At 43.7% G+C, this 15,524-nt stretch overlaps 1 protein-coding gene across 1 annotated transcript in view; it reads right to left on the reverse strand.

Moving 5' to 3' along the window:
* Positions 1–15,524, reverse strand: part of DYNC1H1 (dynein cytoplasmic 1 heavy chain 1) — a 2,031,190-nt gene that overhangs the window by 1,966,407 nt on the left and 49,259 nt on the right. The window contains exons 4-5 of the mRNA XM_069637760.1: positions 11,923–12,178; positions 5,359–5,545 (exon numbers count right to left, since the gene is read on the reverse strand). Coding sequence (XP_069493861.1) covers positions 5,359–5,545; positions 11,923–12,178 — 443 coding nt within the window. The remainder of the gene's footprint in view (positions 1–5,358; positions 5,546–11,922; positions 12,179–15,524) is intronic.

Here is a 15,524-nt window from a genome sequence, read left to right on the forward strand (position 1 = left end):
AGGAAACGCATACAGAAGTGGAAATTCCCAGTCCACTACAAACACGTCCCTTAGAGCTCCTCTCTGAGAAAATTCCCTTGAGCAGTACAGTTCTCACTTCCTGTTGACACTGTTCGCGGACAGATCCACTTGCGGGGTTCCCCAAAGGGCGAAGATCTCTTGAAGTACCTCCTGAGCTAGTTTCCACTCATGGGAGAATGCTCGGCCTGCTCAGAGCATCTGCCGCTGTGTTTTGCTTTCCAGCTAGATGAACTGCCGACAGAGATCCCTACTTGTATTGCCCAGAACGAGAGGTGCATTGCTTCTCTGCGCAGTGGTAGTGACCCTACTCCTCCTCTCTTGTTGAGGTAGTACATGGCCACCGTGTTGTCCGTCATTATCAGGACATGGTTTCCCCGTACAAAGGGCAGGAAGGCCTTTAGCGCTAGTTTGATTGCCCTCAGCTCCAATAGGTTGATGTGTAGTTTGGACTCCAATGAAGACCAACAAACGCCGATTGTCAACTCGGTGTGAGCTCCCCACCCTGTGAGTGAAGCGTCCGTCACTACCGTTATCGCCTGCCATGGTTGCCAAAAAGATTCTCCCCTGAGGATATGTTCCCTGTAAGCCCACCATTGCATATCCTGTGCTACTCTGGTTGGAACTTGCAAAAGATCTGACATTTCCCCTGAAAATTGGGATCATTGAGTCCTGAGGGCCCATTGAAGGGATCTCATCCTCAATCTGGCTTCTGGCACCAGAAAAATGCAGGATGCCATAAGACTGAGTAATGTGAGAAAATCGAAGGCCAGTAGATACTGGGCATTCTGGAATTTTATTACCATCTGCAGAATGTGGTGAGCTCTCTCTTCGGGAGACGAGGCTTTTCCCGAACAATTATCCAGGACTGCTCCGATAAACTGGAGTCTGAGATGGTAGGTTTGACTTTTTAAAAATTCACAGAAATGCCTAGTTTGTGAAGGAAGTGGCAGGTCTTGGACAGATGTTCCTGGGCTTGTTCTGGAGAACGTGCCCTGATAATCCAATAGTCCAGGTTGGGGTAGACGTGAATCCCCCCTCTCCTGAGACTCGCTGCCACCACCGCCATCAACTTGGTGAAAACTCTTGAGGTGGAGGTCAACCCAAAAGGCAGAACTCTAAACCGATCGTGAGAATTGCCAATCGCGAACCTCAGGTACTTTCTGTGCTTGAGATGGATTGGCACATGAAAGTAAGCATCCTGAAGGTCCAATGATACCAACCAGTCTTGGAGTTGGAGAGCCTGAAGGATCTGAGAAAGTGTGACCATCTTGAAGTTGTCCTTCCTGAGGAACTTGTTCAAGCTTCTCAAGTCCAAGATGGGTCTCAATCCTCCGTCCTTCTTTGGTATGAGGAAAAATGGGGAATACCAACCCTTGTTCCTCTCCGCTACAGGTACATGTTCTATTGCACCTTTCTGTAGCAGGGTTAAGATTTCCTGCAACAGGAGCGGATCTGGATGTTTCACAGAGTTGTATCCCGGCGGATGATTGAGGTTTCTTTTGAAAAGGCAGGCAGTAACCTCTGGATACTGTTTTCAGTGCCCAAGCATCCAAAGTAATGGCCTGTCATTCTTCAAGATGCTGTGAGATCCTGGGTCAACACCTCTGTGGTTTTGCGGCAGCTGCAGCAGCAGCTGAAGGGACTGTTGCCGTTGCTGGGGCAGATCTAGTACCTTTTCCTCACCCCCGAGGAAATTTCCTTTGCCCTCTTTGGCTGGCCTGTCCCATTCTGTAGCAGGGTTAAGATTTCCTGCAACAGGAGCGGATCTGGATGTTTCACAGAGTTGCATCCCGGCGGATGATTGAGGTTTCTTTTGAAAAGGCAGGCAGTAACCTCTGGATACTGTTTTCAGTGCCCAAGCATCCAAAGTAATGGCCTGTCATTCTTCAAGATGCTGTGAGATCCTGGGTCAACACCTCTGGTTTTGCGGCAGCTGCAGCAGCAGCTGAAGGGACTGTTGCCGTTGCTGGGGCAGATCTAGTACCTTTTCCTCACCCCCGAGGAAATTTCCTTTGCCCTCTTTGGCTGGCCTGTCCCATTCCTTTTCCAAATGAGGAATATAATCTAAAGGGATGACCCCTCCAGGAAGATGAGCCTGTGTAGGGGCGTTGTTGAGGTTGTCGTATCGCGGCACTGAATGATTTTGCCGCAGCTTCGAAGGTCTGCAGCTTCTCCAAACTGTCATCTGCCTTGCTGTCAAACAACCTTGAGCAGTCAAATGGCATAATGAGAAGCCTGGATTGCAAATCCGGTGCAAAACCCGACTTCCTTAGCCAAGCAAATCTGCGTAGCACCATACTAGACGCCATGGACCTACTGATACGGTCAGCTGTGTCCAAACCTGATTGAAGACATTCCCCCGAAGCCTCCTTTCCATCCCTTACTATGGATAGGAACCCTTCACGTTCCTCACCTTCAGGGATGTGTTCAGCTGCAGGTGGCATACAGTCCCACAGGGTATATGTAAATCTTGCAAGGGTGCAAGTTACATTTGTAGATTTAAAAGCCATGCTCCCCGACATAAAAATATCTTTCTGGACCATGCATCAATATTTTTATCATCCCTATCTGGGGGGAATTGTATGGTATGCAGCATTTCTAGTAGAAGTAGCTGCCTGAACTACAAGACTTTCAGGTGATGGTGTTTACTCAAGTATTCAGGATCTGAGGAACAGGGTCTATATTTTGACACTTTTTTTATGCAGTGTTAACCCTCCTTTGTAAGGCCACATGAAAAGGAAGTATGGGGTCTTGTTGAGGTCCTCGTGAAAGGATATCAGTCATATCAGCCTCCTTATAGGTGAATTTCTACTCCATCCCATGAATTCAGTTACCCTGTTCATCAATTTTCTATACCCTGCATCAGCATGCTCAGCCGGGTCAAGCTTTTCAAATTCATATTCTGGAGATGGATCCAGACCACTTGCTGACTGCAAGCACTCACAAGTCTTGCATCTTAGATGGAGGGTCAATTAACTCCTCAGGGACTTGCTTTGTACCAAATTTCACACCAGCGGGTGAAACATCGTCTGCTGATGAATCTCCTTCATATATGGAGGACATGGTTCTAAAGAAATCATATCTATTTTCGGGATGAAATACCTTTTCAGGTGGCATAGACTTCGACACAGGTATCGATTTTGTAATTGGAATGAACGAAGACGTCGACAAAAGCGTTGATGTTGTAGTCATCACCTTCGATATCATCGAGGTAATCTTTGACACCTTTAAGGAATTGTCAACCCCGAAGGAATTGTCGAGACTGTCGAAGGAGCCTTTGACACCGTTGACTGAGCACTCGACGTAACCTTTTTGGGTTGTCGACACCTTGTGCTCGACCGCCTTCGTTAGAGGCTTCGAGGACGTTTTAGATGAGGACTTTGATGGCGTAGGAGATTCGGACGCCATGTTTGAGTTCCACCTCCGATTTCTGCACCGATAAGTGTTTTTTATGAGGCGTCAGGGAAGATTCCCTGGACGACACCCTTGGAGATTTTTTGTCGGATTATTTCGTCTTAGATTTTTTTATGACTAGGGGCATGGTCTTCGCTAGACTTTTACGAGGGGGTCTGGGCCGCATTCTCAATAATCTTTAGCATAGATGCTCTGAACGCTTCCCACTTACTTGGGGAATCATGTTATGAAGGATATCCTCAGAGGAAGTCGAGGAAGAGGGAGACAGGTGTCGTCTTTTCTTTGCCTTTTTAGAGGAAGGAGGACTTCCTGGATCTACTCCTCGACCTAGATTTTTTGTAACGTTTGATGAAGACTCAGCCGAGTCTTCTCTCCCTCGAAGAAAACTTAAAGGATTACTCCCCCACCGCCAGTTTACCTCTCCGTTCCTTTAAGGCCGTATGGGTCATCGACTGACAGGAACCGCACTCGTCTATACGGTGGTCGGAACTTAGGCACCAGAGGCAACTCCGATCGGGGGGTGGGGGGTAGGGAAATCAGTCAGCGACGTCTTTCTCCCAGATTTCTAGCATTTCTTGAATCCAGTCTTCGGTGTGGAAGGATTAGATGAAGACGAGATTTTCGTACGAACTGAAGCACCGTTTATTCAATCTTAAGCGAAGCTAACGGAAAAACGGAACTGAGGCCAATGGGCGCGCTGGAGGCATTTATACAGTGGATTAGGAGCGCCCTCTGGTGGAGAGAATGTTTTCCCCGAAGCAGCAAAGCTGAAGGTGAGGATATATCTAAGATGAGATATACGTTGGAGGACACAATCCATTCGAAGGTATTCCTTTGGCACTCCACATAAAGAATGTGTGCCAATCTCTCAGGCTATACAGTTTTGGGAGAGATACTAAGTATCTCTCTATCCTTAAGAACGATAGTTACTTGAGGATATATAAAAATAATCTTAAAAGGAGGACCCTAAAGGTCCCCAGCAACACTGGCCATAAGGAGCTGTGTGCTGTAATAGAAAAATATAGATGCCTAAGAGCTATGGAGCAGACATACTCCATAGTACAGGTAGAATACAAAGAATAGAGTTCCAAAAGACAGAGCCCACAAGAATGATGGAGTAGAAAAAGCCTCCACTCATTCAGGATTTAAAGAAAAAGGTCCAAAAGTCCAGCAAAAAGTACTGGGGGTCTCATTCGGAGAGAGGATGAACCGTACAAATGATAAATCTCCCTAACAACTGGTTAAAATATTGCTTAACTACTTACCTCTCAGGTATTGGGGTGAATTGTATGCATTGCATTAACCAATTGTATACACGTTTTATATTTAGAGTGCTGTGTGATAAGATTACTGGCTGTATAGGTAAGAGCACTTTTGTACTTACCCGTCTAAGCATAATCATTGTGTATGTCACTGTGTGGGCCCCTGGCCCCCCCACCATCACTCACTTCCCCCAAGACTTAGTCTTGACCGCTCTCCATTCTTAGTCTTTGGGTTTAGCTAAACTGAGTGCCCTGTTCACCATAACTAGGGGGACCTCCAAAAACCTGTTCACCAGGCCCAATTTTAGAAATTCATCTTAACAAGTAGACTTCCCCAACAGGGAGCAATGTTTCAGATATGTTGACCATCCACCTACTGCTCTATGCTTTGCAAACATACCCAGCTTCCAAAGATCCTGCTGGCAGCATGTAAGATGGTTTTCATTTCTGAAGGGTATCCTAAAATATCTATCTGCTCAGCATATTACACTTGACACCTGTTTAAAGGCACAAACCCTGCTTAATGTCCACTGCTTCAGAGTGGGAGTGTGACCAAGCAAAGAAACCTGAAAATCTCTCTTCATTGAGGTTAATAAAATGAAGAATGCACTTCTACAATTATGCTCAAATCAAAATGTGTCCATTAAGCAAACATCCTTACCCGTATCAGTGTCAAAACTAACTGTGGCATGGAAACGTTTGCCATGCTTCAAGATATCTAAAGTCAAGAGGACTTCAGGGCTCTCTCGTTTCTCCTGAATGCGATATAAAGCACGCTCCAAATTCAGCCAAAAACTGATCTCTTGCAAAGCCGTTCCTGATGCAGGGTCTCGATCCAACTTTGTAACCTGTAAGGAGCAATACATTAAATATGAATTTGATAGATGTATGTTTGAATATAACAATCTGTCCCCAAACCATGCAGAGAGTTTACAATACATAAGGTATACAATTCATTGTATATGGTGAGCAGTCATCTAATTTCATTTTTCCTCGATACTGAATGTAGAGGGAGCATTAATTCAGTAGGCACAGGAAGGCAATCAGTGAGGGGGAGGCTTCTTCCAACCCCACGGATATTTTCACTCGACTCCCACTACACAGACTATCCGCTCAGCGCCTACAACACTAACATTCAGCTACCCCCCACCCCCATGATAAATTAGGCCCAGCTGCATAAATACTACCCGTCTCATACCCTGCACACTACTTCCAGCATTAGAAAGCAGCTAACCACCACGAGAAATGTGGTCTAACTGCACAAACACGCACTATTTACTGCTCTGACCATCTACACCAACCTGGAGTCTGGACCCAGAGGGTGTTCAGCCTCCAGCGCATTGAGATCATACCAACGGTGAAAGACGCTATACAAAAGCCCATTAACATTGCTTACAACTTGGAACCCCTGACACCTATGAGACTGGTAAAAAGATCTTCTTTCAGACTCCGATTTTATAAGCACAATGCTAAATTGTCTGGTTGGATCAAAGTCCCTATGGCTCATGAACACAAACAGCCCCCTCTTCAATACAGAGATAAAGTTAAGCTTCAGGATTCAAGTGATGGTCAAAGCACTTCTGGGGCCAGTGGAGGAGAACCTGCAGATCACCCCAAGAGGCGCAAAACCAGTACTCTGAAAAGTGAGTGCAATTAAGACCGGAAGTCCGGAAACAGCAACAAGAACCTATTCTTCCGATTTTCTTTGCAGGATTACTACTGTATCCAAGGAATGAGAGTAGTCTCCAAACAGGGATGACCACTAGGTTGGAGCTGGCTGACACATATGCTGAAGCAGACAACAGTTGATAACCTGTGCACAATAGATGGACCCTTCTGCTGCCAACAATGCCACGTCAGAACTGTCGAGTAAGATTTTCATATTAATGATAAATCCTCTTGACCTGTGTCAACCCCAGAACATTTTGCTTGGACTTGGTAATAGTTTTACCTTGTTCCTAGGTGAGTGGGAATCTTTCCCCTCTCACATAGTCTTTTACTCTTTTTATGGGTGACCTTTTAATTCTCTCTGTTGTGCACGTTTGGATTTATAGTTCCCTATAACTTTTAGGCTTCGGCTGGGTTTTCCCTTTGGACTTCCCTTTTTAATTTCTCTTGTTAGGCAAGATTATAAGCAGTAACCTGTGGGAGACTGCAGCAGCCTTGTCCTCTTGGCAATAATTAACCCAACCTTTGGTATAAGCATGTACTACACAAGTTGGTAGAGTGACTGAGCAGTCAGGCTTATCTCAAGAGGGGTCAATGTGAGCTGTAGGGTTATTACACAGAGATTCACAGTGACAAGTATCCAAATGAACACTTACACTCAAGGTTTCTTGATTGAACAATTATTTATTAATTTAGCAGTCAGTTGAATAAGCCTTCTTTAGAAGGGAGAAACATATGTAACACAATAATATACTTCAGAAATACACACCATCAGTTTCAATAAATCAGTAGATGCCCATTTGGGATGGCACACAAACTTCCTACACCCTGTGGTGACTTAAATAACTAGGAAACTGTGGCCATTGATATATCACTGGCACATTTAGAGCAATACTGAGGTTAGTGTCAAAAGGAAAAGAAGAGGAAAAATAACAATGGTTAACAAATATTCTTAAGCAGGTAAGTACTTTTTGAACCCTCCAATGCAAAGAAAGGCAAAGCACAAAGTCAAAGGTAAAATGAGTATTTCAGGGAGCCAGGTCAGCCAATGATAATTGAACAAAAGTCTAAGTGACCAGAAGCACTTCTTGCTGGTTGGTAAAATGTCTTGCACAATGTTTTAGAAGTCTTCACTGTAGGGCCACTAGCTGGGAGGCTTGAGGGCCAAAGCTGCAAGTAACTCTACAAAAGGCAACCAAGACAAGTCTCAACTGAGAGCTAGCAAGGCTACAGAATAAGTCCTCTTAGTCTTACAGTACTTTGAGCTGAATAAATTGGTTCCAGCTGGCTTCTGTTCCTGTGTAGGTTTGCAGATCCTGTTGTTCCCTGGGCTCAGGCGTGGGGACAAGAGGGAGGACGTCCGAGGACTCCTGCACTACGAATGGAAGGTCGGCAGCAGGAATGAGCAAACTTCAGATCAGCGGCACTTTGCGGTTTCAGCTTCTCGCAGCTCTCGCAAATAGCACCACTGCAGTTCTCGGATACCTTTATGGACTTTCCTAGCATCTGGGGTCCAGCACTCTGTTCAGGTGGCTTAGGCTTGGTCAGTCCTGCTTCATGGTAGTTCAGAGGATCTTCCTGGAGCAAGGGTCGGACTTAAAAATGACACTCGATTCTGGTGTTCCTCTCCCTGGCAATCGGTTCCTGCAGCAGCAGAAGTACAGCCAGCTCAGAGATGATGTCCAGACAAGTTAGCTTTGGGGTTGATTTGTCCCACCAACCCAAGGGGAGAAGTTGTCCGTTGCAGGGCTTCTCTAGTCGAGGCGAATTTGGAGCTTCAGCAATGCAGCAGGGCTTCACCAGGCAAACCAACGGTCCAGGAATTGCAGCAAGTGTCTCTTCAAAGTTCTTCTTTGGATTCCTTCGTCCAGTGGCCGACTGCTTTCCAAGACAAAAGCCTTGCCTTTTATGCAGGTTTCTCCCATTCATCCGCAGCCTAGCTGTAACTCACACAGCTGGGTGGCTGTCCTCCAAGGACAGCCAGCCGGTCACTCACCTTTGGGTGCATTCCTGTAACCAAAGGGATTAAGCACAGGGAGTTTTGGGCACCTCCCTCACTTCCTACCCTGCTAGACACACAGGCAGGCTTCGCAAGTGAATCCTGCCAAAGACAAAACGAACAAAGGGACCAAACCTGGTTTGGCACGCAGAGTAAATCTCAAAAAGGACCATTCCAGCAGGTAACACCGAAAAAAGAAGACCAGGGTCATTTTGACAAAATGGGCTTGCAGGGGTGCTTTACTGCAGCTGCAATTGCAGCCCATGGTAGAAACACCCAATGGTAGGAGAAATTAAACCACTGCCACCAGCCATTCATTGTAGAAAGGGTAACATGAGAAAAAAGACAAAGGGGATACCAAGTACCCCCTCCAGCACCCTATGGTAAGACAGTGTGTGCTGGGTCTAGAAAGTTACAAAATGTAAGCATGTCAATTTCACTTCACTGCTCTTGGAAACAGTAGTTTAACCAAAACAAGGTACTTAAGCCTTTGGGAAATCTGCATGCCTATTTAGTTTGTCAGACTCCAAAGTCAAAAGAAACACAGGGGCCAAAACAGAGAAAAATATGAGTGTGGGGGGAAAAAAAAGGTCTCTCTCCAGGTTAGAAATTAAAAGTCCTAAAGTCCAGCAAAAAGACCTCGGGGGCTCCAAGCTTGAAGGGAATTAGCACATTTCTGAGTATTCTCCCTAATCACCCAGAGCACATCACTGAACCTAAAATGTCCACCAGGCCATTTTGGAAAATGCCTCCTCCAGTCAAACTCCAAAAACGTATGGCAAATTAGATTGTTGCCATTGAACCAATTACTGACCTAGCCACCCAGGAAGTTGCTTTCTGGCCCAGGTCCTATTTTAATTGCCAGGTTCCAAAGCATCAAGAGGGCGAAGGGAATAACTGAAGGGAATTGCTGACAAGCGACAGTAGGTTAAGCAAAGAAACTTGGGGAAGGTGAGGACATGGAGAGGAGGGGACCAACAGAGCTGAGATAACAGGGATATCCTGAGACATACAAGGTGCCGGAAGAAGCAGAAGTTCAAGGAGGAAGAGAGATCTAGAACACTAGGAAAGAGCAGGATGGAAACCTTAGTGACGGTTTGTGTAGGGGTTTTGGAACTCTGTAAACCAAACTGCTTGTAGGAGTTCCCATCTTCAATCAGAGGAAATTAATTGTCACCATAACAGACAAGCAGTGTCGTAATAGCTTATGAAATGTCAAATTGCCATGAACCATTTCCAAAAGAGCAGCTCGCCAAAGAGTAGGTGCTTGAAACAATGATCTACTTTGAAGCTTAGATATCTTTAATGTCCGAAGTTAGTGGCTGGAGAATCGAATAAATATTCTGGGATTAGGGATTAATGAAACAGCCAAGATAAAGACGAGCTAAAAGCATGCACATTTGAAAGCAAGGTTGTAAAGTGCAAATAAAATAGTGGTAAACTGGGAGTTAATTAAGAGCATGCCCAAAAGAGCAGATGGGATATCTTTTTTGAAGTCCAAAAAGGAGACAAACTACAGGTACTGGATTGGATATGGCTTAATACCAGCATCCAGGGCACTGGCATAATGCATCTGAGATTTATTTATTTTTATTTTATTACATTTGGTTACACGCCCAACCCCTCTGGTATCACGGCGTAGGTTACAGGAGTTCTTGGTGCTTAGTTGGTACATGTTAACATATTTATAAACTCAGTTTCGTTTCTTTAAGCGAATTACACAAAGCATTTACATAGCGTTACAGAATCAAACAGGGCTTCACAGTAAGGCACAGAGGTACAAACTTACTAGGAGTATATACTTTCACATGTGGTTAATGTGCTGGAGATTTTAAGGCTCATTTAGAATGTATTGTATAGCCAGGTTTTAAATCAGGCATCCCAACACTAAGTGATGAAAAACATAAGGAAAAGTAGAACCAGGCTGATATGTAAGAGCTGAAAAAGGAGCTCTTAAAAAAAAAAAAAAAAAGGGCGCCCAATGAAATCAGACTTAATATTTTCAGCTAATGGTAGAACCGTACTGAAAAAACATAGGTAGGGAGAGGCATTTAGCAGGATTCTGCACTAAGCAATTCGGACATCATACAAGGCTGTTAGTCTTCAAGGCACTGATGTAGATTTTCACTTTTTCAAGTCCATGTTACAGAAGAGCGAAATTGCCCCCTGAAACAAACATTTGCATATCATCCACATGGGCATGGTACTGAAGATTTCAATGAATCAACAGGTCCATTATAAGTCGTAAATGCACATTTAACAGAAGGGGAGGCAAAAGGCCACTGGAAAAACAGTACAATTTACTCTAAGGAGGAGCAGAATTGGTCCATTTGGATCCCTTGGCTGTGAAGAAAGGAGCGACACCACATAAACAGGGTTTCTACAATACCACCTAGAGAGCGCAGTCGTTCCACTAACAGAGTAAAATCAACAATGTCGAATGACACTGGTGACCCAAGAGACAGAGTGATACATTGTACGCTATTGGCAACAAGTTGTCTCAAATAGACACCACTGCAGCTCCAAATCCAACCTGGAGGAAAACCCGATGATAAAGAAAACTATTTTACATTTCTCCACGTGTGTTTGTTGCCGTTATGCAGCCACTTCACCACGATTTAAGGAAGCCAAGGGACGTCACTAACCGGGAGCTTGGGTACATTCACATCAATTGGTTCACAGGGCTTACTTTGGAGTATACCAGGCTTTCCATATGGAAATCAGAGCCCAAGGTGACAGGCGGTGGGGGTTAGGGGTGGGGGTGTTGGAGGACAACCCCTATGGCCCTGTGGGAATGGGCACTTGGGAAAATGCAGCAGTAGGAGGGGGATGTTGGGCATGACAGTGGCCTAGGACTTTGCTTCGACCAGCCAGAAACTGCCAGACAACTCTTGGATGGCTGACATCAGTCAAGAGACTCACTCCAATAAAGCCCTTGGCTGAAGGCGAAAATGGGACAAATGACAAGAGCACGCAATAATCCATTGCCTTACTCAGGGGTAAACATTTCATGCCAGCAGTCTTTGAAAAGTAGCTTGTCACTTAAGAAAGTGTACTGTGTGCATGCGGATAACTTAAGAAAGAATTCTCTAGCCAAGGGTGAATGCAATTCTTTAGACCAGCTTTAAATCAAACTATGACTTTTCATAACAGTCTTCAAGGCCATTTACAGGAGTAGGGCAATCATTTCAGGCTAGCTCTATTGGATATTGCAACTAAAATGGACTAAACTAAGGGACATTCATACTTCTACACTGACTAAATTAAAACATGCATAACCTTTCGAAAGTAATTGTATGCGAAAACAAAAAAATTAAATGCACACAATTAGACTAAACTCTCAGCCCAGCATTAGGAAACAATAGACAATGCAGTACTGTGATTCCAGGTCGTGGTTACGTAGGTAAAATTACATATCACAACAGAAATGTACACAGGACCACCACAAAATAAAAGCCAGCAAACACATTACGTTATCAGAATGGCAAATAATAAGATTAGCAGAAGTAAGCGAATTTAGCTGGGCAATTCAACTATTAGAACTGATCACACACTTGCCTTTTGTATTTCCCGAATCCATCGGTTAACTCCTGACTGCAACTGGTTAAGAAATGTTGGATCCTCCACCTTGTCTCCAAAGTCAGTGACTTTTGGCTTGTCTCCATGTTCATAGCACTGCTTAGCAACATTGGTGATATTTGGATGGATGGGTAGACTTATCTCTGGAATCTCAATATTCTGTTGTAAGTGAAGAAGACCCATCTCGAGTTCTGCAATTTTTTTCTCAACCGAGGGAGCCATTTTATCTCCATCTCTGAAAAAAGTCAAGACATTCAAAAACAATATTGAATCAGGTACACATAGAAATGTATTTATTCATGCAAGCATGGCTCCACATAAGCAATGCATCTGCCTATTGCACTCCCTTCAGAAGATTGCAAATACTCCCAACAATGAATAGTGAAGAGTAAAAAACAAATCAGATGGCAATTGACCCTTTAGGTACATGTACACCGTGTGACGTATTCAGACTTAAATGCAGCCCATCATCACCCGTTTAAAGTTCACTTAACTCATTGTTTTAGAGTATAACTTTCACTAACACCATTACTTAACTGACTAAGGCACCTACAGAGAAGTGTGTCAATCACCCAACAAGACACTTTCAGGTAGAGATGGAATTTGATTGATTTTCGACAGTGCTCATTGCGCATAATTAGACTGAACCAAAAGTGCATTTCCGCACTCAGCAACTGTATTGGCGCACAAGCTGAGAACAGTATTTTATGATGAATATGGACTGAAGTATTTTCATGTACTGATCCCAGACGTAACACTCGTCTTAAATACACATGAAATAAAGATTTTCGTACATAGAATAAAATTGAGCAACCGACAGTGAAAAACAAAATAAAGAGGCTGAAATAAGAAATTTAGGTAAGATTGAGAAGACTATCATCAAGAGCAAAAGAGCAAAAAGATAATGTTACCTTTTTTTCTATTATGGTCTAAAGAGGTTTGCAATATGTTGCATTTTAAGGTTTTCTTTTTAAGTGCTTTGGGGCGGGAGGGTGGGGGCAGGGGGCGTGAGGGGGGAGGGGTGGGGAGTCAAAAGACGAATCCAGTAGCGTGTCCACCAACTTGCTCAAAAACCACCAATGGCAATATAAGAGCAGTCTGAAACATCAAAACTTTACCAAATAACCAGTGTCTTGGAGGACTTCTGCTCGTCCTGGGTAGATCTTGCTCCCCAGGAATGTACCAAAGTCAATTTCTTCCAAGGAAAATAAATTCTTAAATCAGTTCTTGAAATGTTCAAAAGAAACGAAAGTTACTCAAACCAAAATCCACTTAGTTTGATGAAAAAATTCCTTTTCCAAGTTCGACAAAGAAAACAGCATCAATGGTATTCTTGGATAGCTTCCTTCCAGGAAAGAATGGATAGAGTTTAGAACAAAAGTACCACTTCTGCTTAACAATTCTTCTTGTAATTTCTGCAGTGTCTTGAATTCAATTGGTCAGGAAGCTTCTTTTTAGGGGTTGCTCTCTCCTTAGCAATTCCCTTCTGCCAATGACACAGAGCAGGCCCCCTTGCCTCACAGTTTACTACTGTGTCTACTACATTCAAATAACATTTTGACAAAACTATAGACAACCACGGTTGTACTGCAAATAGAAAATTATAACGTATTTTAGGCAACTTCAACAAGACTCTTCGATCTCTACAGGTTGTCAAGGCACTCTTCTTTCTTGTATGGTAAGAAAGAGAAGCCTCTCTGCCTTTAATTTGTCTTGCAGCTACCACAAAATCTGCCTTAGCTTCCAGATTGCTTCTTTCTCTCAACTTGAAAAGTCTCTGCTCTACAGATTAAGAAATGTGCTTTTAACAAGCACCCGGCTTCATGTAAACATGCTATCCAGTAGTTACCCCAAAGCTGTATTGCCACTCTTGCAGCCTTAGATAACTTTGTTACCCTTAGATCAGAGGACTCTGGTGTTACAACAGTTTCAGCAAATTTAAAACAATGGTATGCATTTCTTAATTGGGCTGGTTTCACCTGGAAAGTTGTGTCTACTGGCTTGGGTAATGCTTGTTCTTCATGACTTCAGCAACTTCTTACAACTGCTAAATAATGATTCAATATGTCACAAGAAATACATTTGTCTGTAGGAAATAATTTAGGTAAACGCGATTTTATTTTTTGATGCAAACTTCCACTTAAAGATTTGCGTTCCAAATTAGGAAAGAGTTATGCTTGAATAGGGATCTGGAAGCAGTGTCATAAGAGCGACCTCTCTGATGTCAGAAAGGCTTGAACAAGTTACTTACCCCTGGTAACGTTCTTTCGATTGGATGTTCCTTCCACGTATTCCTCATTTCATGATATTCGTATCCAGCTTCAGCTGCTTTGGAGTGTTTTTGTTCTCGGCACACGGCGCTCGGTGTTGACACTGTCGACCCGATGTCCCTCGAGGGCCTGCGTCTCGGTTGACGTCATCGTCAAGTACATATACCACGTGCAGCGCCCGTTTACTTCAGTTCGGTTTTTACGTCAGCCATATTCAGAATTACTGCCCTTCAGTGCCTTTAATTTATCAGACTCTAAAAGAGCATACAGTTTACTGTTGTGAAATTGGACAGCGGGGTAGATTGGGAGGGTCGATGAGGAATAAGTGGGAGGAAAATCTCAGTGAAAGAGCGTTACCAAGGGTAAGTAACGTTCTTCTAATGGATTGGGCACCCCCCCCATATTCCCCCCTACAACTCCTCCAGACTCCCATAGCAGTACGACATTTTTGGAGGAGGGTGTATGCATTTTTGAATTGTATTACTTGTCAAGGATAGAGCATAGAAATGCCTTCCCAAACCTTCCCTCATTGCTACAGGCATCTAATCAATAATGCTTTGTAAACGTATGAATTGTAGACCAGGTGGCTGCCTCACAGATATCTTTTATCGCAACTCCCATCTGAAGGGCAGAGGAAGTTGCCAGGCCCCTAGAGATATGAGCCCTTAAGCCTTCTGGAGTATCTTTGTCATCTAACCTGTAATATTCTGAAATAGCCAGTATTATCCATCTCGATAGAGTTTGTTTGGTAACCAATAAACCAATTTTCTGCCTGATTCATGGAATTATTTATGTGAAAAACGCAGCTTTGCGCGCCTCTTCTGCCCGAAAATCCCCATACTTCAAACAGGGATTTTCAGGCAGAAATGTGCGCAAATCTACGTTTTTCACGCAAATAATTCCATGAATCAGGCAATTTATGTCCTGTGTATCCAATAAACAGTTGGTCATGTCACAATTTTAACATTCTCGAAATAAAGAAACGTAGAACTCTTAGGATCGACCCTATGAAGTATTTCCTCTTCCTTGCTAGAGTGAGGAAGTGGAAAGAAAGTAGGAAGCACAATCTTCTGCGCTAAATAGTAATCAGAAACAATTTTCGGTAGAAATGAGGAGTTTGACCTTTAGAACAACCTTATTCTTATTTAAAAAAAATGGTAAACTAAGGTTTAGTGGACAAGGCCTGCAACTCACTTACCCTGCGGGCTGAAGATATGGCCAGCAACAAAATAGTTTTGAGTGTTAGCTTAGTGGACAGGAATGCAGGGGCTCGAAAGGAGCACCCATCCGAAACATTAAGACTAAATTAAG

Source organism: Ambystoma mexicanum, chromosome 14 (genome assembly GCF_040938575.1).
Source record: "Ambystoma mexicanum isolate Mex_15411 chromosome 14, UKY_AmexF1_1, whole genome shotgun sequence".
NCBI classification, from domain to species: Eukaryota; Metazoa; Chordata; class Amphibia; order Caudata; family Ambystomatidae; genus Ambystoma; species Ambystoma mexicanum.